This window comes from Tenrec ecaudatus, chromosome 6, assembly GCF_050624435.1.
Source record: "Tenrec ecaudatus isolate mTenEca1 chromosome 6, mTenEca1.hap1, whole genome shotgun sequence".
In the NCBI taxonomy this organism is placed as follows: domain Eukaryota; kingdom Metazoa; phylum Chordata; class Mammalia; order Afrosoricida; family Tenrecidae; genus Tenrec; species Tenrec ecaudatus.
The window spans coordinates 60,224,992-60,250,644 of NC_134535.1; the positions used below are offsets into that span (position 1 = coordinate 60,224,992).

The window sequence follows — 25,653 nt, forward strand, 5'->3', positions numbered from 1 at the left end:
AGAATCAACTCAGTAGCTGTGAGCTTGTTTTTTGTATCTATCATCTATTGACCTTGTTAGATTCTAAGGCATTAAAACTTGACAAACGCCTAACTTAAAGAAAACATTTCTATGAATATTTAAAATCTGAAATACTAATTTTAAACTAAAATTCTAATACTTTCAAACGTACAATTTATTATCATTACTTTTTAATTATCACCCATAACTTCATTTAAAGTCTTATTTGAACTTATTCTACTAATAACTTTCATCTTTTTTTCTACAGAAGGAGCCCAGGTAGCATAGTGGTGATATATTGGACTGCCATCCCCAAAGTCAGCAGTTCGAAACCACAAGCTGTTCTGCAGAAGGTGGGGCTTTCTGTTCCCCTAAAAGCTAGTCTCAGAAATTCATAGGGGCAGTTCTACCCTATAGGGTAGCTGAGTCAGTATAAACTCAGTAAATTTTTTCTTTTTGTATATAATAACTGTTCAGACTGAGCTTGATTTGGTTTTCCTTTTTATTATTTTAAACTTATGCTATTAGATGTGTGGTTACAACCTCTCTAGCTTAGCCTGTTATGAATAAACCAATTAGATTTAAATTTTAAGAAAAAGATATGACACAGGAGCACACAGTAAAATTATAAACTTAAAAACACAAAAGTACCCAAACATGCCTTTTAAAAATTTGGTATCCTTATTGGAAATATTTAATACCTAACACAGAGAAACCTGCTATTGTTTCCTGAATATCTGAGAGATTTCAGAAGTGTCCAGTGAAGAATTAACTTTCCCAGAGAGATCTGGCCTTTGTGCCTGGTTCCAGCTGGTGGCCAGCTTAACGCCATAGAATTTCCCTAGTGATTGGAACACTGTTATGGGTCTCTTAGACTACACCTGGTGGTCTGTACTAAGGAGGTTAGTCAGGGTGATAATTCGTGCTAATAAGATGATTCAGTATGGAAGCTAACCATGCTTGAGTCACAAAAGCCTTGTGAACAATGTGATGGCAGCCCTCTCAGAGAGAATGGAAACTGGATATGACCTTCAGTCATCTGCCAATCATAATCAAGCCTCAACAAAATCTTTAGAGGCAGAGGCTCAGGTGAGCTTCTTTGACTGACAATATTGTGCATATTGTTACAAACCAATGTGCCTAAAAAGTGATGTGTTCAAAGTTCATGAGTAGAGGATAAGAGAGCCTTCAAGTTTTGGATTTTCCAATGTTTCTCCTATTGGTTGGTTCTGGAGTGTATTCTTTTGCTCATAAAACTATATAAACTGTATGCATTGTTCTTAGCAAATTACTGATCCTGCCCAAACTTGAACATAGCTGGTTTGAGGTTGGAGAGACTTAAAACCCCTAAACTTGTGGCTAACATTTGAATTCTTGAGTAGACTATAAAGTTTGGCCTAATTCCTGGTATTTTGATTTCAGAAGTTATTTGCACTAAGGTCAATTAAAATTAGATAAGAGTGCAATTAATGAAGTCATTTAAGCCATGTCGATGTGCAAGGGCAAAATATAACATTATTAACCTTTTAGTTATTTGGGCAATTTTAAAACTGATGGTCATGAGCACTCGCTACAAACTTAATCTGATAAAAGCTCTCTGCAGAATAAGGCCTAGATGAAATAAAAATGCAATCAGTAAATATTTATATAGTATTTAATAAGTTCCAGGCTCTAATCTAAATTTAAGAAACTAATAACCCCACTTCAAAAGCTAAGTGCCATCAAGTGTTTGGTGCCTACGCTACAGTCTCTGAAACAGGATGTAATGTGATTTGGATGATATGTGATCATATCCAAGTCTGGTCCTGTTTATTCTTTAAGCATCTCAAATAAGCTTATGTAGACGTTAACAATGCTCAACATGCCAGCGAGGATTTGCTTTTTGTCTTCGGTTCTCAATCCAAGTTATTAACAATTTCTCCAATCTGATGTTGGTTGGTCTGTTGTTAGTCTGTCAGTCACTCACTCACTCTCACACACAATTTCAGTAAAGCCAATCCTTTAATCGTTGGAGGATTTGTTTGTTTTTTTTGAGGATTGTCATTTGGGTGCAAGCAGCTGCATTCAAAGGTTTTCCACTTTGCAGTTTCACAGTTGCCTGTCTCACTTCAAGACCGATACTTCTCCCTTTCTTCTTGCTGCAGTTTTCACCAACACTGCATTTGGGAGCCACGATGCACTCCATGGGAATATTTTTAAGACAATAAAGATAAAGCTACAAGACTCAAGAGATGTGTGATACATAAGATTGGATGCTGCTGTCTATAAATTGAATCATACACTGTTACACAAAAGCTTTTCATATGAAGTCCATATATGAGGATGGTACATACATAAACCCATTGCATAAGCATGTATTGTGACTACCAAGACATCAGCATTACAGATTATGTATGTACTGTATCATTATACCTCTGGAAGCTCATTTTGTATACAAGAAACATGAGATAGATACACGTTACATGTGGGAAACTTTTGCATTTACTATTTTCTATAGTTTAATATTTCCCATTCTCTGATGGGGATTTCTAAACTGTCTTATAATCTTATGGGATCACAAATCAGACTTGAGCAGACATTATACTTTACAGGATTATACAAGGGGGGGTTGAAAAAGGTAATAGAAATGTAAAATTAAAAGGGTATTTTTTCACCAACTTTTAAAAGTCCTCCCATTTTTATGTATTTTATCTTTCTGAAATACAAAATACTCTAACTCAGAAAAATAATCTGGATTTCATTTAAAGGTTTAGATAATAGATGTGATTTGGTGTTGTGTCCATTTTAAAGATACAGATATCAAACCAGATTAAATGTCTCCGAAAATAATATTCCAGAGAAATGCTAACACTTGACTATTTTCCATTTCTTTGCCTCCCAAAGGACCTAACTCCTTTTGGCTTTCTATTCAACTCAACTCACTACCGGACTCATAGCAACCCAATAGGACAAAACTGATCCTGAGGCTGTAAATATTTGCAGTAGAAAGCCTAACTTTTCTCCTGCAGAGCCGCTGGTGTTTTCGAACTGGTGATCCTGTGGTTAGCTACCCAACTAATAACTTTAGGGCTCATTATGTGATTTACATTAGTCCATAATATTTAAAGCAGCCCAATACATAACCCAGTAGTACTCATTTTTCAACTTTATATAGTGTCATTTTTATGGGTTTTAAAAATATTTAAACTGAAGCATTAATAAGATAAAATAGTTTATGATAAAAATTAGAAGTTGAGAAGCATGAAGGTCCGTTCCATCCTTAAATTTGACAGACCCTGAAATTTGTTTCTGATTTATTTTAGTGCTACACAAGTTGTTTTCAAATGAAGTGGGATTTTTTTTCTTCCCACCTGATCATCTAGCAGATACAGGACACTACCCAAAATTAAATTGATAGAGAAATATGAAAGAGGTAATCTTGCTTCAAGTTTGACTTTCTGGCAATATCCAAAGTTGCTCACATTTAAAAAAATTAATAATATTGATAAAAACCACAAAGAGAAAGTTTGAAAAATAAGGTATATTAAAGTCAAAATAAACAATGTATCATATTGACATTGCATTTTACAAATTGTCACACACAAAGCAGATCAGCCCTGAGCTTTGCCGTGATTTCTGTAGTACACAAAGGGCTGCCTTAGGTAGAGTTTTATAATTTCATGTGTGAGTAGGTCTCACTTTAGTTTTTTTAATTAAAAAAATAGTAACAAGAGCTATAAAAGCCCTCAATAAGTGTTTTTTAATGAAGATTTACACTTTTATGAGAATTTCTAGACATATTCAAAGACATGTCAGGCCAAGTTTCGTTAACCTGGCAGTTGAGATGGTTGTCTCCCAAGTACGTTCATGTGTATATGCATTTGTGTGTGAGAGAGAATCACATATCCTGAAACAGTTGCATATATGTACTCTATAATATTTAAAGCAAACTATTATATTCAAATGCTTCGGGGAATTTGCTAAATATGCTGAGAGTCTAAGGTGTTTCATAGCATATTTTAGAAACTATGGACTAGATCAGTGTTACCCATAGTGGACTTGCCCTCTGTGGGGGGCACTAAAAGGGGGTGGGGTGCTGTAAAAGCAGAGACTTACATTTACCTTGGATTTTCATGGTCTACAGTACAAAAAATTTAAATTGCCAGAGGAGTGGTACTTTTTTTTTTTCCTGAAAAGGGGGCAGAGTAAGCCAAATAAATTTGGGGACCTAAGAAATAACTGTCAAGGTCACTTACAACCTCAATATTCCATACTTTTTAAAAAGTCAGATTTCTTCTTTCCTGGAATATAAAAATGTATAGAAGTTGTTTGGGGATAATACTTGGATAGAAGTTGCCTATTTTAAATTTTAAGCTCTACCAGATGGGTGCTAACATTACAAATACAAATGTTTACAGTTAAATCCTTTACTAATTTGAATGTTTATTCTCTGCTAGACATGATTATAAACACTGGGGAAATGCTGGGGAATAGGACAAGTGTCCACCTTCATGGAGCTAACATTCAAGGGCAAGAGATATAAGCAAGTAAACAAAAGGATATAATCCCAGATAATAGTAACTACTAAGAAGAAAATAAAGTAGGATAGTGAACAATGATTGATTAAAGATGGGAAAAGATTTTCAATAGCTTGAGAAGAAAAGACCTCTGTTTTGGTGTTCAAGAAAGGAAAAGGCTGAGGTGTCAATGGGATCAGGTATCAGACATCAAAGAACCAGACCAAAAATTGTATCGACGTGAATGAGGGGGAGCACAAGTGGAAACCCAAAGTCCATCTGTAGACAATTGGACATTCTCCCTACAGAGGGTCACAAAGAAGAGACGAACCAGATGGGGTGCAGTATAGATAGCACTGACGAAACATACAACTTTCCTCTAGTTCTTTAATGCTTCCTCCCCTCCCTACTCCCCTACCATGACTCAATTCTATCTTACAAATTAGGCTAGACCAGAGCATGTGCACTGGTACAGATAACAACTGGAAACACAGGGAATCTAGGACAGATAAACCCCTCAGGAACAATAATGAGAGTAGCAATACCAGGAAGGTAAGAGGGAGTTGGGGGGAGTAAGGGGGAACCAATCACAATGATCAACATATAACCCCCTCCTAGGGGACAGACAGAAAAGTGGGTGAAGGGCGACATCACTCATCATAAGACATAAAATAATAATAATTTATAAATTATCAGGGGTTCATGAATGAAGGAGGGAGGTTGGGGGAGGAAGTGATAAAAATGAGCGGATTCCAGGGGATCGGGTGCAAAGAGAATGTTCTGAAAATGAAGATGGCAACATAGATAGGTACAAATGTGATTGACACAATTGTGTTGAGCTGTACGAACCCCCAATAAAATTAGAAAGGACGGATGGATGGATGGATGGATGGATGGATGGATGGATGGATGGATGGATGGATGGATGGAAGGAAGGAAGGAAGGAAGGAAGGAACAAAGGAAGGAATCTCGGTAAATGGTTTTCCAGGTAGATGGCCTAAGATGGGAACAAGTTTACAGTGTTCCACTAGAAGAAATCAATGGCAATCAAGACTTGACATCAACTCGTGTGAGCAATTATATTCCAAATGTAATTCATCTTGCTTGGATTAATCCAAATAGTAATCTCATGCCAGCATATGTCAAATAACATTTAAAGGACTTGGTGGTACAGTGGCTTGAGCCATCAACCTTTCAGTCCACAGGCACGCACTTATACCAGGGGTTGATATCTAATTTTGATTGCCATTTAGTCAACTCAATTCCAACTGATGTGTAAGAAGTAGACTCTCTGTATGTGAAGTAGAACTGCTTCATGAGAAACTGCTTCATGGAGTTTTTAAGATGATCTTCAGGCCTATCTTTAGAGGTGCCTCTGGGTGTGTTCAAACTTAACTTTTCATCTAGCAGTGAAACACTTAACTATTTGCTCCACCTAGGTACTCAATTATATTTTTATAAGTGCTTGTTTTACAGTAAGGAACCCTCGGGCACAGTGAGCTCCAAAATGGGCTGCTAAACACGTCTGCCATTTGAAACCACCAGCCACCCTGAGAGAGAAACGTGAGTCTTTCTGATACTGTAAAGAATTAAAGCCTTGCAAACCCACAGAGGTGGGTTCCTTGGTCTGGAGTTCCTTGGTCTTTTACAAGATTAAGATGTTAATTTGTGTGTCTGTGTGTATATTATGTATTTACATAAAACTTAATACTGTTGTTTAGTTTAGGTTACTAAGATTATTTTTCAATCTAAAACCGAAAGCACATTTGAAATGAATTTAATTTAAAAGAATCCATAGCATTTTGATTCTTTACTCATTTATTCCCTAAGAATGTAAATTGAGCAGATTATAATGCTGGTGGTACACATTATATAATACTTAACACAACAAAATTCAATGTCTTCTACCATAAGCTCTTCTACCATAAGTTGTCCATTTAGTCCTGTCTGGGCTAAATAAATGGAACTGATAAAAGCCAGCCAATTGAAGAGTAGTAATTTATTGAAATTCCAAATAATGTGGTTAGAGTCTCTGAAGCTAACCTGTCTGAGTTGGAATCACAGACCCACCACTTTTAACTAGCTGTGTAATTTCTCTATATACTTTAATCTTCCCATTTGAAAAAGGTACATAAATAACACCTCAGGACTGAAGTAAGAAATAAAGGCTCTGAGATATTTTTGGTTTTGCTTTAAAGGTGGAACTTTAGACAGGTGGGACTTTCTATATTAAGAATCAGTTTCTGAGGCATATGAAAGTTTGCCATAATTCATTCCAAAGTGTGTTACATGCTTATCCATATCATAATTATAAATGAATAAAATAGTAATACAGCTTTGCTTTTTTTTGGGGGGGGGTGCTAGGGTTTTTTTACTACCAGGAATTGTATTCAGGCAGCATTCTGTTAAGATTGAAGTGTAGCATTTTAAGTAAATAAAAGTGAATCTTAAGATTGTTCATCTGTAGCACTTGGCAAAGACAGCAAGACACATAACAGGCATTTAATGATTCCTTTGTTAAATAAAAAGAGTAAATCTAGTAGGAAAAGTACTAGCACTCAGAAAGACCTGTTGCCATCATTTAAACCCGCCATATTAACATTTTCCTAATTTCTCTATACTTCAGGTTCCTTTTAAGATGAATAAAATATTTTCCCTTTTGTTCTATTACACATATGATCATGTTAAGCATGACAACTCTTAACAATAGTGGTTCCTATCTCTTCTTTCATGTAGAGCAAATATTTTAACATGGCGCTTACTTAGTTTTCAAAAGCTGAGAAAACTAGGGCATTTATTTACCCTTGCGTATATACCCATCTTTGGTGGAGAGGTAATATAATAATTTGGAAAGAATACTTAGATGGAGAAGACTGGTTCTAGTCTAGGCTCTATAAACTTATGAGCTATGTACCTGAGCAAATCAATCAGTCCTTAAAACTTCAGCTTTTGGTCATTTATACCTCCTACTCTCACCAGTGACCAAATAACAAACGTGATTTAACTATAAAGCTTACAAAAGTATAATAATTCTGGTACAATATGGGCTTCATAATTATTAGTGGTGGTAATGAAACTAATGGATTTTTAAATTTTTTAATAAATTATTTTATTGGTGGCTCTTACAGCTCTTAAATCAATCTATACATCAATTGTAACAAGCACATTTGTACATATGTTGCCATCATCATTTCCTAAACATTATCTTTGTACTTGAGCTCCTGGTATCAGGTTCTCTCCCCCCACCCCTGTGACCCTTGATAACTTATAAAACTTATAAACTATTTTAATTTTCATATTTTATACCATCCACTGTTTCCCTTCACTCACACTTCTGTTGTTCGTCTCCCTGGGGGCGGTGTGTATGTGTGTATGTCAATTACTGTGATAGGTTCCCACTTTCTCTCCCTACCATCAAGATATCACTACTTTCATTATTGGTCCTTAGAAGTTTAGCTGTCCTGGATTCTGTGTGAGGAGAGCACTTTAACTAGTGGATTTCTGAGTTGTATCATTCATTCATTCATTATATCTTGTGGTACTGCATGCAAATGACTTGCTGTTTATTTCTATTTAAAATCTTATATATAAGTAAATTTTATTGAACTTTGAGGAGGAAAATACTATCCTACTCAATATTAACCATAGCAGGTTAATTAATACTTGGATGTTTTTGTATCCTTAAGTCCTGATAAGTACCTGTGTGCAATTAGATCACAGGAAGTTTAGCTTTTCCTCCTTAAGCCAAACAATTTTGTGATCATATATTCACATTTCCCTACAAATGAAATTCATTTTTATGAAATTTGATCACTGAGAACATTAGTGCAGTTGTATAAAACTATTTTGTATTGCACCGTATGTATGAATAACATACTTTGGGTTTTTTTCTTTCAATTTATAAGCTGTATCATGATTACTAAATCTTTTCAAACATTAAAAATAAATACGAGAAAAGCTGTAATGGGAAAGAAAATGGGTCACAGAATACTGAATTTGGAATATGGTATTTGGCATTCAAGAGAAAGGAACTGCCTTCTAGTCGCTTCCTTGTAAAATTTAGTCACTAATGCTATGTGGCTTTACCACATAAAATCCACTACTGTCTGACCAATGCTGACTCATAGCGACCCCACATGATGGAATTATACACAGGGTCTCCAAGGCTGTAAATCTTCATGGAAGCAGACCACCACATCATTCACAGCTCTGCTTGTTTGGTCCTCTACTTACCTAATCCTATACTTCAATAAGATGTTTTCAAGTCAAACACTTTCTCATTTAAAAACATACTAAACCCACTGGAAACTAGAATTTACCCAGCAAAAACATTAAGTTACTCCTTTATTTTTCTATATTAGTAAAGCAAATAAGCATTCACATTAACAAAGGCATGCCATTCACACTATAAACATATGAAAATAAACAAGGATATATAGATCCAATCAATGTGTCAAAATATATTTTTGATAAACTTAACCATTATAAGTGTCCTTCAAAATCAAATGCTCAATTATGCTTACAAGTCTAAGGAAAAAAAGTATTAGCACATTTTAGAAAACTGAAAAACCTTTAGATGTTAATTCCTTTTCACTGAATTTACTGGGAAAAATATGAACTAGACAATCTGTTCTTCTTAGTCTTCATCCTAAACAACGCTACTATTTTTAAATGTACGTAACAGGTTTGGAAAAGTAATGTATATGCTACAATACCAATCAGTAGCAAAGATATGCTTACACTTTCATAAAATTAGACTGTCAGTTTCAACATTACTTCAGAAATGATTATTTCTGACAATCTTCTGATTTGCACAAAAAAGGTCCTGATTTCAAGCATCCTAACCAAATGAATTATCTGAGATGCTTAAATATATTTGAACTTCAACTCAAGGGATTTCTTTTAATATTAATAAAACTCATTTTGTATTGTTTAACCCATTTAAAAACTAAATTCTGACATATAATTTCAATCCAATGATATAAACATATTAAAAGTGTGTGACGGCATTACCACAATCTATTTCAGAACATTTTCTAAATTCTTGTACTAATTATTAGCTCCTCATTTAAAACCTGCATTAAAAAAAATCATTTCCACTATCATTCAACAGTTATCAAAACATGATTCTTAATGGCTACAGTATAGTTAACCTAAGAACTCCTTGCAAACAATTAACATGCTTGGCTGCTACAAGAAAGATGGTAGAGAAAGAACCCTGAAGTCAACAGGTGTGTCTAGGAAAAAATGGCCTGGAGAACTACTTCTGAAAAGTAAACCATGGAAACTCCTCTGGAGGGAGTACAGTTACACTGTGACACACTCGGGCTCACCACAGTAGGAATCCACTCAGTAACAAGAAAAAAATGACTGCTTATTATAAAGCAATTTTTTCACTTTTATAAATCTTACTGTGGTAAATATTTGCACTTGAGTTTTTGCTTGCACATCTAACGTCTTTAGAAAATTTTCTGAAAGTGTAATTCTTATTTGAAAATACCAGTATGAGTTTTAACGTTAATAGTGCTGATGTGTAAGTAACTGCTCTGATCTTAAACAAATTCTCAAGTTTTTGTATCCTCTGTAGAAAAATAGGTGTAATGGTGCTTTTTTAAGTCGAACGATCACTACTAGTATATAAGAATATACTTAAGGCACTTTGCACATAGAATCTTTCAAAGAGGCTTTCCCAGCATACTTTTTCTGAAGTAATGCCCTCCTCACAGAATCCAGCAGCCACTGCTTTTGTTTTTAATTGTAAATCATTCTGCCACTACATCACACAAACAGATCATCAGACTTACTCAATACTGTATATTGAAACATTTTTGAGAACCTGGTTAAGTATTTATTGAATGCACGAAAGGCTATTTCCATAGTTTTTAAAAATTTACTGCCTTGCTTTAGAGCAAGGTTATATCAATTTACATTCTCAGCAGTCATGTTAAGGGACTATTATTTTTCACTTTATTGTTGTTAATACTTAATACAGTTGTGTTAAAAGCCAGTGTTTGTTTAGGATTTTGAAGGTGTAAACTGATAATTTTTATATTCCTTGGTTTCTCTTAAAATTAACATTATTTAATTACAGGTATAATTATAAGTTGTCATTCACACGGGTCATTCTAGGATTCCTGGGAAAAAATTAAATAATATTTAAGATCACAAATATGAGATGAGTTTAAAATACAAAGATCCACACCAAAACAAAATTCACCATCATGGAGTAGATTCCAACTTATAAGGACACTAAAGTTCTGGGATAGAACTACAAGCCTCATCTTTCTCTCAGTGACAAATCGATCAGCCACAAAATGGTTTAAGCTAGAAAAAAAATGTAGAAAAGTTTAGGAGAATGTTTGCTTAATTGAATATACTTTATCAACATTTTATTATTTTTTAATGAATAAATCATTTTGGGGGCCCTCTTACAGCTCTTGTTAACAATCTATACATCAATTTTATCAAACATATTTGTACACATGTTGCCTCAACACATTCTCTTTCTGCTTGAGACCTTGTTATCAGTTCCTCTTTCTTCCCTCCCACCCTCATGGACCCCTAATAAATTATAAATTATTATTATTTTCATCTCTTACACTGTCCACTGTCTCCCTTCCCCCACATTTCTGTTGATCAATTACCAACATTTTGAAGGTAAAAAGAAGTTATTTAAATGTTACAATGTTTGTATTTTCACTTTCCCTTAAGTTTTCTCTGGAAGTTCCAAAATAACTGATATCCACAGATGCACTAACATCAGCAACTCCTACTTAAGGAAAAGTTACCTACTTACCATTTAGTGTGATGCAAATTTGCCCTCATTTTGAAAGGACAGAACCAAACCCAACTTAAAAAAAAAAATCCACCTTCACTTGCTGCTTGGGAAGTTTTAAAATCATTAAAGATCTCAGTTTGGGTTCCCCTCTCCCCTCCCACCCCCAACTAAAGGAAGGCAAAATAAGAACCCTATGAACTCATATGAATTTACCTACAAATGTGACTTATAGAGTGAGCCTTAAAGACACACTTAGGAAGGGCTCCATTCATCACCAGAGGGAGCACCTGTATTTCAAATTAGTGAGTGGTTTATTAGTGGTGGGTAGGCAAAGACAAAATAACATCTGAGTGCTATATTGCATACTTATGTTACAGAGTCACACTGGAACCAGCTCAATGACAGAGTCTGAAGAGGTTTTTTAGACCTATTTGTTCATCTGTCCAACAAATATTTACTTAACATCTATTATAAGCCCTGGTGGCACAGTGTTTACTCACTGGGCTGCAAACCACAAAGTCAACAGTTCAAACCACCAACCACTCCTCTAAAGATGAGACTTTCCACTCTTGTAAAGAGTTATGGGACTGGCAGGTGGGGGCAGAACTGATTGTGATGATGTATACACAACTGTTTTGAAAAGCGATTTAACAATGGAGACCAAACTTGACATATGGTTACCATGGATAAAAGAGGTTAAGAGGCAGCATTGAGTTCATTTTAATGGTTGTGGAACGATATGGAGAGGGGTATTAATAACAGTTGTACAACACAATAAATAAATCAATGGCACTGAAATATGTTGATGAAATGAAGAATGCTTTGTGTATATTCTTGGCTAAAATTGAAGGAAAAAAAAGAATAAACAATGAGTAAAGGAAAAAAGAAAATGTTCTAAAATTGATTGTGGTAAAGATTGTACAAATCATGATGTGGTTGAAATATTCAATTATATATGTGGATGAAGTGTCGATAAAACTTTTTAAAAGTATAAAATTTTAATATAATTTTTGAATAATTAAGAAATAAATTCTGGTTTTACATTCTATCATCTTCAGTATCAGGTGATATTAAAAGCCCCACACACAAGAAAATAAATGACTAGAACAAAACAAATGTACCTTTGTCATTTAGACAAACAAACCAGAGTTACAGCTTCAGAAACCCTGTCCTACAGAGTTGCTGTAAGTTGGAATCAATTTGATGGCAGTGAATAAGATATTGGCAGGTTAGGAGCACTGGTGGCACACGTTACATATTGGACTGCTAACCTCAGAGTTAGCAGTTCAAACCCAGCAACTGCTTCATAGGCTGTGTTCTCAAAGATTTAGTCTCAGAAACCTAGAGGGGCAGTTCTATTCTGTCCTAGAGCATTCACCATCAGTCAGAAGACACACATTGACAGTGGGTAAATGTCAAGAACTATTTTGAGAAAATAATCTATGTATAACACAAAGCATATGGTATATAAGAAGGAAGGTAAGGGAATGGAAAAAAATAAAGGTAATATGGAGTAACGTGTGAGATGTAGATTGAAATCAGGTGGGTCAGGAAGTCCTGCCCTAGAGAAACTGATTGATCAAGTGATCCTGCGGTGAGCAAGCCTGTGCACATTAAGAAGAAAGAAGCTCCACCAGGGAACAACAAAGAGCAGAGTCTTAAGAGGTAAGAGTTCTGGATTTCTTTTGACTGACAACTTAAGAAGTCCACCTGGATAACAGTGTTTAAGGAGATGTACACACACAAAAAAAAACAGCTTAAAGCCAGTATCAAAACTTCAGCTTTACATATGACAAAATAAAACTAATTTATGAATTATGAAGGGTTCATGAGGGAGGGGGGAGGGAGTAGGAAAAATGAAGAGCCAATATTAAGGGTTCAGTAGAAGGCAACTGTTTGGAGAATGATGGCAGCAAATGACCTACATGCTTGACACAATGGATGGATATATGGATTGTGATAAGAATTGTTCTGCTGGTCTGTCTAAATAAGATAGGCTGGATGAACAATCTGGAGAAAACAACTGACCGACAGTTCCGGGGGGGGGGGGGCATGAGATAGGGGGAAGTGGGGGAAAAGGAAGTGATGTTAACAAACCCAGGGACAAGGAAACAACAAGTGATCCAAACTGGTGGTGAGGTGGGTATGGGAGGCCTGGTAGGGCACAATCAAGGGAAATGAAACGTAAAGGTATTGCTGAAACCCAGGTGGGGACTGAGCATGATAGTGGGACAGGAGGAAAGTCAAGGGAAATAGAGGAAAGAGCTGGGAGGCAAAGAGCATTTATAGAGGTCTAGATAACAACATGTGCATATGCAAATAATTTATACATGAGGATGGGGAAATAGAGTTATGTGCCTATATTTATAGTTTAGTATTAAGGTAGCAGAAGATACATTGGGCCTTAACTCAAGTACTCCCTCAATGAAATAATACTTTCTTCTATAAATTGGCATTCTATGATGCTCACCTTCCCAACACATCGCTGAAGACAAAGAGAGTGAATAAGCAAATGTGGTGAAGAAAGCTGATGGTGCTCGGCTATCAAAAGATACATCATCTGGGGTCTTAAAAGCTGGAGGGTAAACAAGTGGCCATCTAGCTCAGAAGCAACAAAGCCCACATGGAAGAACACACCAGCCTGTGTGATCACGAGGTGCCGAAGGTGTCAGTTATCAGGCATCAAAGAACAAAAAAATCAAATCATTGGGTGCACACCTCCATGATCTGATCACTTAGGACAAATGGGTGCATAAGCAAATGTGGCAAAGAAAGCTGATGGTGCCCAGCTATTAAAAGGTATAGTGTCTGGGGTCTTAAAAGCTGGAGGGTAAACAAGTAGCCATCTAGCTCAGAAGCAACGAAGCCCACATGGAAGAAGCACACCAGCCTGTGTGGTCATGATGTGTTGAAGGGATCGGGTATAAGGCATCATCAGAACCAAAGAAAAATCTTACCATAGTAAATGAGGGGGGAGTGCAGAGTGGAGACCCAAAGCCCATTTATCGGCCACTGGAGATCCCCTTGCAGAGGGGTCTAGGGGAGGAGAAGAGCCAGTCAAGGTGTGATATAGCACCGATGAAAAATACAACTTTCCTCTAGTTCCTACATGCTTCCTCCCCCCACCACCATGATCCGAATTCTACCTTACAAGTCTGGCTAGACCAGAAGATGTACACTGGTACAGATAGGAACTGGCAACACAGGGAATTCAGGGCGCATGATACCTTCAGGACCAGTGGTGTGAGTGGCGATACTGGGAGGGTAGAGGTAGAGTGGGTTGGAAAGAGGGAACCCATTACAAGGATCTACATGTGACCTCCTCCCGGGGGACGGACAACAGAAAAAAATGGGTGAAGGGAGACATCAGACAGGACAAGATATGACAAAAAAAAAATTTATAAATTATCAAGGGCTCATGAGGGAGGGGGGAGCGGGAAGGGAGGGGAAAAGATGAGGACCTGATGTCAGGGGCTTAAGTGGAGAGCAAATATTTTGAGAATGATGAGAACAATGAATGTACAGATGTGCTTTACACAATTGATGTATGTATGGATTGTGATAAGAGTTGTATAAGCCCCTAATGAAACGATTAAAAAAAAGAATTGTATGAGCACCCAATGATTTTAAAGAAAAACAAAAGGTGCAAATAAATAACAATGGAAACAAAAAACCCTTCAGTTTCATTCTGAGTAAATCATTTTATATATCTGGCTCACAAGTGTTCTACAAAGTTAATGAAATTCTTCCCATTTTACGGTTGATAAAGGTTTTGTGAGTTAACCAATAACTAACTTCGCCAAGGTCCCACATCTAATATATGGGCAGAACCAAGATCTGAACTTTTTAATTCTAAAGCCCCCGCTTTAGTAAATTTCTAGAAACCATCAATGCTTTTTTTAAAAAAATAATCAGGATACAAAGTAAGATTTATTGAAAAGAGCTCGGAAACCAACAGCCTTTAATATGCAATGTTGTCCTACGTAATGTTTTTTAACATTCTGGTTTGACCTACGAAAATTGACTCCACTACAGACCCTTGGGATGTAGTGTACAGTTCGAAGAGTGCCCTATATATCCTAAGAAATCCTGGTAGCGTAGTGCGTTCTGGGTTGGGTTACTAACCTCAAGGTCAGCAGTGTAAAACAACCAGCCACTGTGAGGGAGAAAAATGATTTCTACACTAACAAAGATTTACAATTTCAGAAACCCATAGGCTGTTCTACGCTGTCTTACAGGATCACTATGAGTCAAAATCAACTCAATGGCAGTGAGTTTGGTTTTGGTTTATATCCTGAGTGGTGTTAAGAAAGTTCACATGTTTGCCTACAAATTAAAAGACTGGAAGTTTTAGTACACTGAAACACCTTGGAAGTAAGAATTGGCTGTCAACTACCTAACTATCCACCAAGAAGAAACTTAATGAGGAATAGTTTTAACTCATACATATGGGGTCCCAATGAGTTTGAATCTACTTGAAAGCATTTTTACACCATAGTTTCAATAAATCATAATTCTTTCAAAATGAAAAACTAAAACAGCTTACTATATATATTGTTAGGCAAATCAATAAGCAAAAGTAATGAAATTGGGAGATTATAAAAATACATGTAACATTAAAAATCCATAACCCATGGCTGTTGAATCAAACGCAACCCATAGTGGGCTGTAAACTTTGTAATGAGGTCTTAGAAATTTAAATACCTGTGCTCCCATTACCATGATCGAGATAAAGTATTTCCATCACCCCCAAAGTTTTCGTTCCCTCTCCTGGCTCCAAACACACACTGACTGATTTGCTGTCACTGTAATTTTCTCCTAGGGTTTCAAATACATGGAATCTTAAAATATGCACACTTGGGGGTGGGGGGCACTCATTAATATATTTTTAACATCAGTGTTGCTTCATGTATATCAGTAATTCATCTCTCTTGGATCTTATTCTCTTGTGTAGTGTTTTTCTACCTAGTGCCTGAAACTTGTGAAAGAATGCACATTTAATACAGTAAATATTGCCATCTCTCCCTTGACTCTACTGCATTTCATTCTGTATCATAAGGATATGAAAACCTCTTCTAGATTTTATGTATTAGGCTTAAATATGCATATAAGTTACATAAAGCAATGACTTATAAAAGTTAGCCAGGCATTTGAAAAAGTTCAAAAGGTTAGGTGCTAAATGGCCTTGGCATGAATCCCTGTTCCATCACTGCAATGTGATGGGTCACTTTTATATGGCCTTCCTAGCCATAGCTTTGCATCGCCTATGAAATGATTGGGTGAGAGTATGTAGAGAAGGCGTGTGGAATTCTAAAAAGGGGAATTGGTCAGTTTTGACAACTCACCAGGCTTACAATGTGCCAACTCTCAGGCAGGAAGGAGGAGCGGGGACCGACCTGACTAGTATCAAGAGGAGGGAGCACGGGAGCACATCCTTTGCCACTGTGGTCCCTGCACTGAGACCTGCAGAGATCCAGGAGACAGAGACAGCTACCAACACCAAAGATGGTGTCAACTGAAGAGAAGCAGTGGCAAAGAACAGCAGCAGCTTAAGCAGGACATCAGGAAAAGATTGCTAGTCCAAGGGATGAAAAGGCTGAGGGTTTCTGGGGAGGAGGCTTGCAGACAGAATTGGATGCCTCCAGGTACGTTATCAATGGAGCTAGAGAACTTTATAACACTTGCCTGAGTAGTCAAGACCAGACAAACTCAACAGACCAGAGGCTGCCATTACTGAAGAACTATTTTACAGCCTGAGTCTGCTAATCCTGAATTGTAACCTGTTACTTCTCGAATAAGCCTTGCAATTGTGAGAACTGCTGTATTTGTGAGTTAGTCTAGACCTACAGGCACAGTTCTACTCTGTCCTACAGGGTCACTATGAGTCAGAATAGACTTGATGGTAATAAGTTTGGGCTGGAAACCACCCCAAGGCAGGGTTTGGTTTGATTTAGCATTTCAAAAACTCAAAACCCACTGCCATCAATTTCAACCCATAGCAACCGACAGTAGACAAGGGTGGAACTGCCTGGACCTCTTTATAGGAGTAAAGGCTCAATTTTCTCCTAGGCAACAAATGTTCCCGTGGTTTGAAACTGCTGGTCTTGCAGTCCACAGCTCAAAGGGTAGCCGACCCCACCACCAGGGCTCTTCAGTTTATGATCTAGTCTCTGCCTTATATCTACTAGCAAAACTGTACCTACCAATAGAGTTGCAGTTCTACATTATTAAAAGTTTCACCCAGTGAAAGTGATTTTTAAGTATCTACTAATTAATATTACAGTGCATAAAACCTTTACAGGATTCTCACACCTACCCTTTACAGTATTACAAAAAAATCTTTTAAAGATTTGGAAGAAGTAATAAAATAGCATCATTAATCTTACCATTTCATTGTTGGTGGATATAGCACATTTCAAAGAATAATGTGCTAGTGGGAAAGAAAGCAACCAGAAATTAATATGAACAAACAAAAATGAAATTGATGAGCCAGTTTCTATAGTGACTTTCAAAATGCCAATTGTTTATTCAGCAAATATCAGTGCTTGCTATGTATCAAGCAATCTTCTAAATCCTGGGTATACATAATCATGTAACACATAAAACCCTTTGGGCAACATCAGGCCACATACACACCAGTGGTTATAAAAGTTCGAGAAATCCCTGAGACTAAAATGTTACAAATGTAACAGTTTCCCACTTGCAACACATTTATCTCATGTGTCAAAGTGATTGCTCTACCAAGTGCACATACCAGGGGATACCCTCCCCCTCCTAAAACGGAATTTTTTCCCAAAGCTAAGTAGTTTAATTTTTTTTACAAAACTACCTTATCACCTTCAAAGTACCGTCTGGTATACTTAATACATTTGTCAAATCTGTGATTCCACTCTTGGAAACATTTTTCAAACTCATCTGTTTGGATGGCTGACAGCTTCTCCCTCTTTTTTCTCTTCACCTCTTCTAAGTCGTCAAATCACTGTCCTTTCATGTCCCTCTTCATTCACAGAAACAAAAAGAAGTCACACAGAGCGAGATCAGGTGAGTAAGGTGCGTGGGGGCAAGAGAGGCATGCTGGTTTTTGCCAAAAACTGGCGCACTGACATGACTGCCATGAGCAGGTGCGTTATCATGGTGACAAAACTAGTCCCCCATCTGCCACATCAGGCCTTTTTTGTTGCAGTTATGCAATCTTTTCAGAATCTCTAAACAGAAAGCTTTATCAACAATCTGACCTGGCAGAACAAACTCCAAATCACATCCCTCCCTCTCACATCAAAAAAATAAATGAAAATCATATGGTCTTGATATTTGATTTCACTTCACAAGCTTTTTTGGGGTGAGGCGACTATAGTTATGTCATTTTCCACTGGCTTAATTGATGCTTGCTTTCAGGGTTGTAAGGATAGCACTAAGGACCTTGGGGGGGGGGGGAACTGGCTCATTTTGGAGCTGTTCTTTCACAGCGCAGCATGTTGTCTTTTCACTCCATGCTCTTTCCTGGTTAGTCAGAATCTGAGGCACAAATTCTGCAGCGATCCTTCTCATTCTGAAATCTTCTGTTAAAATTTGCTGAACCGAGCTCCAAGAAAATCCAGATAACTACCCCATGGTCTGCCATCAGTCTTTGAGCACAAAAGAATTTGGTTGACATTTTTGTCCATTTGGGAAGCTGACAAGAGACCCAGAAGGTGGCTTGTCATTAATCGACATTTTACCTTTTCTAAAACGAAAAAAACCACTTGTACACTCGAGCTTTATCAAAAAGAGCTGTCCATTGTAAGCTGTGTTCAACATCACAACAGTTTCTGCAGCAATTTTTTGTGAGCAGGAAACAAAATTTCACAGCTGTACACTGTTCTCTTAAATCAGGCATCACAAAAATTGATGTGCAAGAAAAACCTCTTTTATGAAAAAATTCACTGTGACCAGAAAGAACCTTGCCAGGTGAAACCACTGGGTGCACAAAGTCAGAGTGAGTTGCTCGCAACTGGCCTAGCAAGAAAAATGCATACTACGAAAGATCTACCCTACGGAACATTTTTTTTTGGCGGGGGGAGCGGAGGGACCCCTCACATATAGCCTATAATAAATATTCTTGCTGGTCAACATACATGAGTAGCTATGTTACTGGCTTATGTGTGTACTATACTGTGCTTTCACGCAATCTCATGTAATGCATGTCCCCTGGGTGCTGTGGCATCCTGTTTGATTTTCTCTTGAAAGTGTTCCATGAAGTGCATCACAGCTCCCAAATGCAGCAGATCAGTGCTAGCGAAAGCAGCAGCAGCAAGAGGCAAAGGAGCATAGATTTGAGAGTGAAACAAAAGGTCACTGATGAACACAAGGATGAAAAAGCCAGTTACTACTACTGCTTCTGATTTTAGCACACCACACTCAACAGCCAGGGCGATCCTCAAAACAAAGAAAAGCTTCCAAACGGTTAAAGGAACAACTCCACTGAAAGCTACGAGGCTAATTCAAATGTAAGATGGGCCTGTATGACATGCAACAAATTCCTAATAATGTGAATTGAGGACCAAACACCAGAAGTCAGCAGGCATGAAGCTTACTCCACATGCTTAAAGAAAAACCAGGCCCGGACCATGGTATGGTATTCACACAACATTCAGATTACATTAACATCCTCTTCCACAGAACATATAGTGGGCATTAAATCCTGATCCACCAGTCAATAACCAACAGGTTATTGAAAGTTATGAGGCTAATTCATAAGATGTAAACGATATTCACAGTTTTCTCTCACACAACTCACTCTGCACACTTTAAAAAACCATTAAACTTTTGACAGTTAAAGACAAAATTCTAAAACAGTATTCAAAGACATGAAAGAGAACGTATCTGTTCTAGCTATCCTTTTCTCATCTGTTGCTTCTGATCTGTGAACTGTACCCAAATAAGGGTCAAATAACCTGGTACCAATTTAGTTTAATGCATATTTATTAAGTCCCTACTAAGTACTGTGCATTATATAAAGCACTCAAAAACAAAAATACCTCAGTGACCATTAAGTCGTTTTCAACTCATAGCAACCCCGTAAGAAAGGGTAGAACTGTCCTTGTGAGTTTTCCACACTAACTCCTTAGAGGAGCAGGAAAATCTCATCTTTCTCCCATGGAGTGGCTGGTGGTTTCAAACTGCTGACCTTGCAGGAGGTAGCCCAACTCGTAGTCCACTACGCTTTCAGGGCTAGAGCCCTACCTCTCAGAGGAGCTTACAGGCCAGTGGAGGTTATAGGATTAGGGAGGGGGGGGAAGGGAAATAAACTGTAAATTATAACAACATGTGATACAATCAATACCCTAAGTTTCAAGAATACAAGCAGTACAACAGAAGGGTTCTAAGAAACCAAAAGGGTTTCATAAAAATGACACCATAGTTGAGTTTTGAAGAATAAGAAGTCTGCCAGGCAATGGAAAAGAGAGACATGCACAAGCAAAAACATACCCATGAATGCCAAGAAAAAGAAAAACAAGCAAGGAAAGTGGCAAATATGTCCAAAGTATCTGACTATATCTGAAAAGACTTGCCACCTGAATCTAAGCATATATGTTAAGTGTCCAAGAGGGAAATTCCTTTTGTCCTAGAAAATTTACCTTTTGTATTTCTACATTTTATAACCTAAAAAATCTTAACCAAAAATATAAAACATTGCAAATAATTATATAGCTTCACAACACAGCACATACCCAAGTGTACCCTAGAGATCTACATCTGTATTTCAGACAACAAGCTGTCCAAAAAACATACTAGAAATGCTACTTCGTAGAAAAAACTAACAAGTCTGCTGAGTATAAACACTGGGCTGCTAGTACCAAGTGAACCCCACCAGCTACTCCAAGGGAGAATGTTGAGGCTATTGTCTCCCTAAACCATTACAGGGTTGCTTTGAGTCGGAATCTATTCAATGGGTGGGTTTTTTGGTTTTCTGGGGGGTGTGGGTGGGGGGTTATTGTATTCTTTATAAGTCTTAACTTTTAAAAGAAAAAGTTTCAAAAAAAGAGTTAAAATTACAAAGATTTGAATGTTATACCCTAATTTTCATTCTTTTAGATTTTCTACAACAAATTTCATTATAACTCTTTCCAAAACACTCCATATAAATTACAGTGTATTTCAGTTTCTCTAAGTTTCACAGGTAGAAATCATCCTGAGGAAGGAAAGGCTTATGTCATCAGCCAAAACAACTCTGTCATAGTTCAAATCCCATACACAGACATAGTACATTAATTGCCCTATGTGGTACCATGGTTTCTTTTACTTTCCTCTGTCACAAAAATCCACTTATACAATTGATGTATGTGTATGTATGGATTGTGATAAGAGTTGTATGAGTCCCTAATAAAATGTAAAAAAAGAAAAGGGAAAAAAAGAAAGAAAAGAAATGATTAGGGCAAAGAATGTACAGATGTGCTTTATACAATTGATGTATGTATATGTATGGACTGTGATAAGAGTTGTATGAGCCCCTAATAAAACGTTTAAAAAAAAAAGTCAGCTCCTGCTGCAAAAGATAGTTTTAAAAGCAGCACAGTCAGTCGGTTTTAATGATGGGGTCAGGGGGCACATAGACCCCAGTAGCTTACTCTTGGGTTAAAAGAATGACCCAACGACCCATGTCTGTGCCCAAGAAGTGCAAGTGATCCTTGACTGAGGGCAGGCCTATAGCCCTGCATGCACACCTGGGCCTTAACGCTGAGAGTTATGCCATGCCTTGCTTCCTGCACTGAGGCTTCACGGGAGATTGACTGCCATCCTAACGGAAGCCAACCCCTTGTGGGTAAAGGGGTTCTCCTGGGAACCTGATCACAAATACTGTGTGACATTCTCTTAATAAAAACAGACTTCCCTCAAAAAAAAAAATCCACTTAGAGGGCAGGTAATAAATGAAACAATTATTTAGTAGCAACTTTTTCCTAAGACTGTATCACTGTTTGCATAAATTGTCCTCAAAAGCCTTTTAGGACAGGTACATGGGATTATTAGATCTTCCCTTTCGAAAATGTGATCATACCAGAATGAGTTCTACAATTAAAACACGTAAGATGCTTCACAAAAAAAGAAAATGCTATTATTATTCACATTGCTTTGAAAGTGCAAAGAAATTATAAACTTATTACTAAGCTATTATGATCCATTGGGCTGCTAACCACAAGGTCAGTTGTTCAAATCCACCAGGCACTTCTAGAGTAAAATGAATGACAGTGAGTTTGGTTTTCTTTTTAATCAGTATCCACTATTATTTAATATATATACATGAATCATACATCTTTACTTTCTGTATTGTCAAAAAAATGTCACAATGCAATTTGTCCCTAAAAGTAGCAATAGTATAAGTTCCAATAAGTTTTTTAAAATTCTGTAATGGTCTTTCAAAATACAAGTCTCCTGAAGATACTAATGTCTCCTGAAGAGTTAAAAACAAAACAAAACTCTAGGTTTGAAGCTTGTATAGTAAAATCTACTCATAAATCTAAAGAGTGCTTTTGAACAAATAAATCTCGTTATAATTAATGGTACAGCATCTCTGAAAAAAAAATCAAAAAGTAAATATGCATAGTTGCAAAGTAAAAATAGGTAGTTATCTTGGAAGGTATATCATTGAGTTTTATATTACCTTCAACATCAGACAGATCACCTACATTTATCTACATAAAAATTTTACTTTGAAACGTAAGGGTAAAAGAAACTGGGGAAAAATTTACAAGTATTATCTGTTGCTTGGTTCAACATACAAGGTAGTTCTAATTCACCAAGAGTATCAGATTAGGTTACAGTTATCTCTATACTATATACTTAGAACAAAAATGTTTTCAAAAACTGTTTACATTAACTTACTGGTATTGACAGAGCATTAATTAGGATGCAAAAATATGAAATGCAGATTCTCATTTCCTGTCTAAAATAGCAGTGTTTATAGAAGTCATGGCCAATCAAGCCCACAGGGGGAAAATACTGTTTTAAAATTAAATGAAAATATTACAGTCAAGTTAGAGTTACAAGTTTTGTCTTTTGAAACTGTATTTTGCTTTCCTTTTAGTATCTAATGTTACAAAGAATGTGCACTAGCAAGAAGTTCAACATACAAAGCTTACTAATGATCTTAGTCTATTAAGAAACAATTCAATCAAAGAAATCTGAATGTGGAAGATCTTTTTAACTACCTCAGTCCACTGAGAAATTATTCTATAGGTCTAGGATCAAGTTACATTCCAAAATTGCAAACGGGGCATGGATATTGTGACATTTTCAAGATAACTGTTGTAAACTACACCAAACAACATAAGTCATTCCCAAATAATGACACTTGTATATAAACAGTTTAATTTTTTATCCCATTCCTCCCCCACCCCATACTTCCATCATTTCTGCTAGTGTTGTTTCAAAGGCAAATCAAATTTCCACTATGTTTCCAGAACTCCATAAGTTCCTGTAATATCAGACATGACAGGAAATGTGTGCAGCTTTGAACGGTAATTTCAAATCTGGACTCCCTCATGAACAGATTTTGTTCACTCAGTACTCTCTGCCCGTTAGCCAAGAATCTAATTGATGCTAGTGTACCTAACGATTAGAAACTGTCTACATGAGTAACTGTAAGGTAGGATACTCTGAGCAAGAGTTAGGAAAATGAAAATGTGTTGCACCCTCTCTTTCGATACTGGCAAGTGAAGGAGGTCTCCTAGGATTGGACGGAAGTTGATGTTTAGGTTCCTTCCGAGAGGGTGGTACCCGTATGTTAGACTTCTCTAGTGGAAATACCGTACCCACAGGGCCTGGAATAATGTTGTTCTAGAACCTAGGAAATGCTTTTCGAAAGAAAAAGAAAGAAAAAAAACTCGCTTTCGCTAAGGGCCACAGCCTCTGAGAGCTACGCGGCTCCCTCCTGCACAGACCACAGAGGCTCCACGAAGAATTACGAGGGCCACTCATTCGTTCCTGTAACTTTTAAGTTAGACCCAAGGCAGCGAGGGGTGGCGAGGCCCCGGCGGAAGTGGAAACCTATGAAAGCAACTTCACCGACAGAAGCGTCTCGGATGGCTTCGCCGCCCGAGGACCATCCGGACTCGGTCCCTACCAGCCCACCGAAGCTCCATCCTCCGGGTGCAGCGACAAAGCCATCAGTTGCACTTTCCCCCTCCACCTATAGCCTTTGACACCCTAAGGCCTGAAGCCCGTTAGCCAGCCCAGTGCCCCCCATAGGAAACCGAGAGGAGCCTAAGTTGCAGAGGATGTGTCCGTAGCGAGAGATCGATCGCGAAGGACCGGAGACCGCAGCAGCTGCTAGGAAGACGGCAGCGGTGTCCAAAGAGGGCCCGGGCTCCAGGGCCACCGCCGCTGCCGCCTCTTCTTCCCCAGGAAGCAGCGCGGCGGCGGCTCCTCCGCGCTGGCGGGAGCCCGGGGGAGCCGAGTCCACGGAAAGCCTGGCCGCCCGCGGGTGGGACAGGGCCTGAGCTCCGGAGCGGCCGCTGCAGCGGCCCGAGCCGAGCGACGTTTTACGTCCCGTCCACCACCACCCCCTCTACACACCCCTCCCTCCCTCCCTCCACCGCCGCCACCCCCCTCCCCGCCCGCTCCGCTCTCCCTCTCTCGCTTGGAGCCGAGACAAAAGCAAAGGGAAGCGGCGGGTCGGGGCGCTGCCCGCGGACCCCGGACGCGACCGGCCCGGCCCCGAGGCATTCCCCCGTCTTGCGGGGACCCCGAATCCGCCGCCCCCGCCGCGCGCCCCGCAGCCAGACTTCCGAAAATTTGCCAAAAACTCACCGCATGAATTTTCTTGTCCCGCGGATCCAAGATGGCGACGTATCCACCGCGGAGGCTGCTGGGAGCAAGACCTTTACCCTCTGACCCCCGCCGTGACCCCCGTCGCTCCGGCTGGCTTCGCCGCGGCGGCGGCGGCGGAAGGTGGCTGCTGAGATTACGGACGAGAAGGGGCTGGTGCGGGCAGGCCGCTTCCCACGGCCTGGAAAGGAGATGGAAAGGGGAGCTTCGCTACCCGAGCGCTCGCGCCGCGGCCTCCACAGAGTCTCCCTCCGGCTCCGAGGGAGACTCGCCCGCGGCCGTTGCAGCGAGCGGGGCCTCCGCAGCCGCTAACGCCCTCCTGGACGGGCTCGCTTCGCACTCGGGCTCGGGTTCTGGGTCGGCTGGGGCTGGCGGGGTGCAGGGGCGGGGAGTGGTGAGGTGGCGTCGGTCCGCCCTTCCCGGGGACGTGGAGCGTGTTTGTGTTTGTGTCCAACACCCCGCCCTCCCGCGTCCGCCTCGAGCGGGGCCCTTCCTCACGCCCACCACCTGAAGCAAACCTGACCGCTGCCCCTGGGCCCCCGCAGCCTGCGCACGCACGTCCGGGCCCGGCAGCGC

The 25,653-nt window shown here is 38.7% G+C and overlaps 1 protein-coding gene across 8 annotated transcripts in view; it reads right to left on the reverse strand.

The window, feature by feature from the left end:
* Positions 1 to 25,426, reverse strand: part of CNOT2 (CCR4-NOT transcription complex subunit 2) — a 138,723-nt gene extending 113,297 nt beyond the window's left edge. For 2 of the 8 annotated variants that reach the window (XM_075551276.1, XM_075551277.1), the window contains exon 1: positions 25,060 to 25,424. In XM_075551276.1, coding sequence (XP_075407391.1) covers positions 25,060 to 25,064 — 5 coding nt within the window. In that variant the 5' untranslated portion in view covers positions 25,065 to 25,424. Of the gene's footprint in view, positions 1 to 14,231; positions 14,303 to 25,059 lie in introns of those variants that run through there. The other 6 variants (XM_075551282.1, XM_075551283.1, XM_075551286.1 and 3 more) reach the window with 6 other exon arrangements.
* Positions 25,427 to 25,653: the final 227 nt, after the last annotated feature.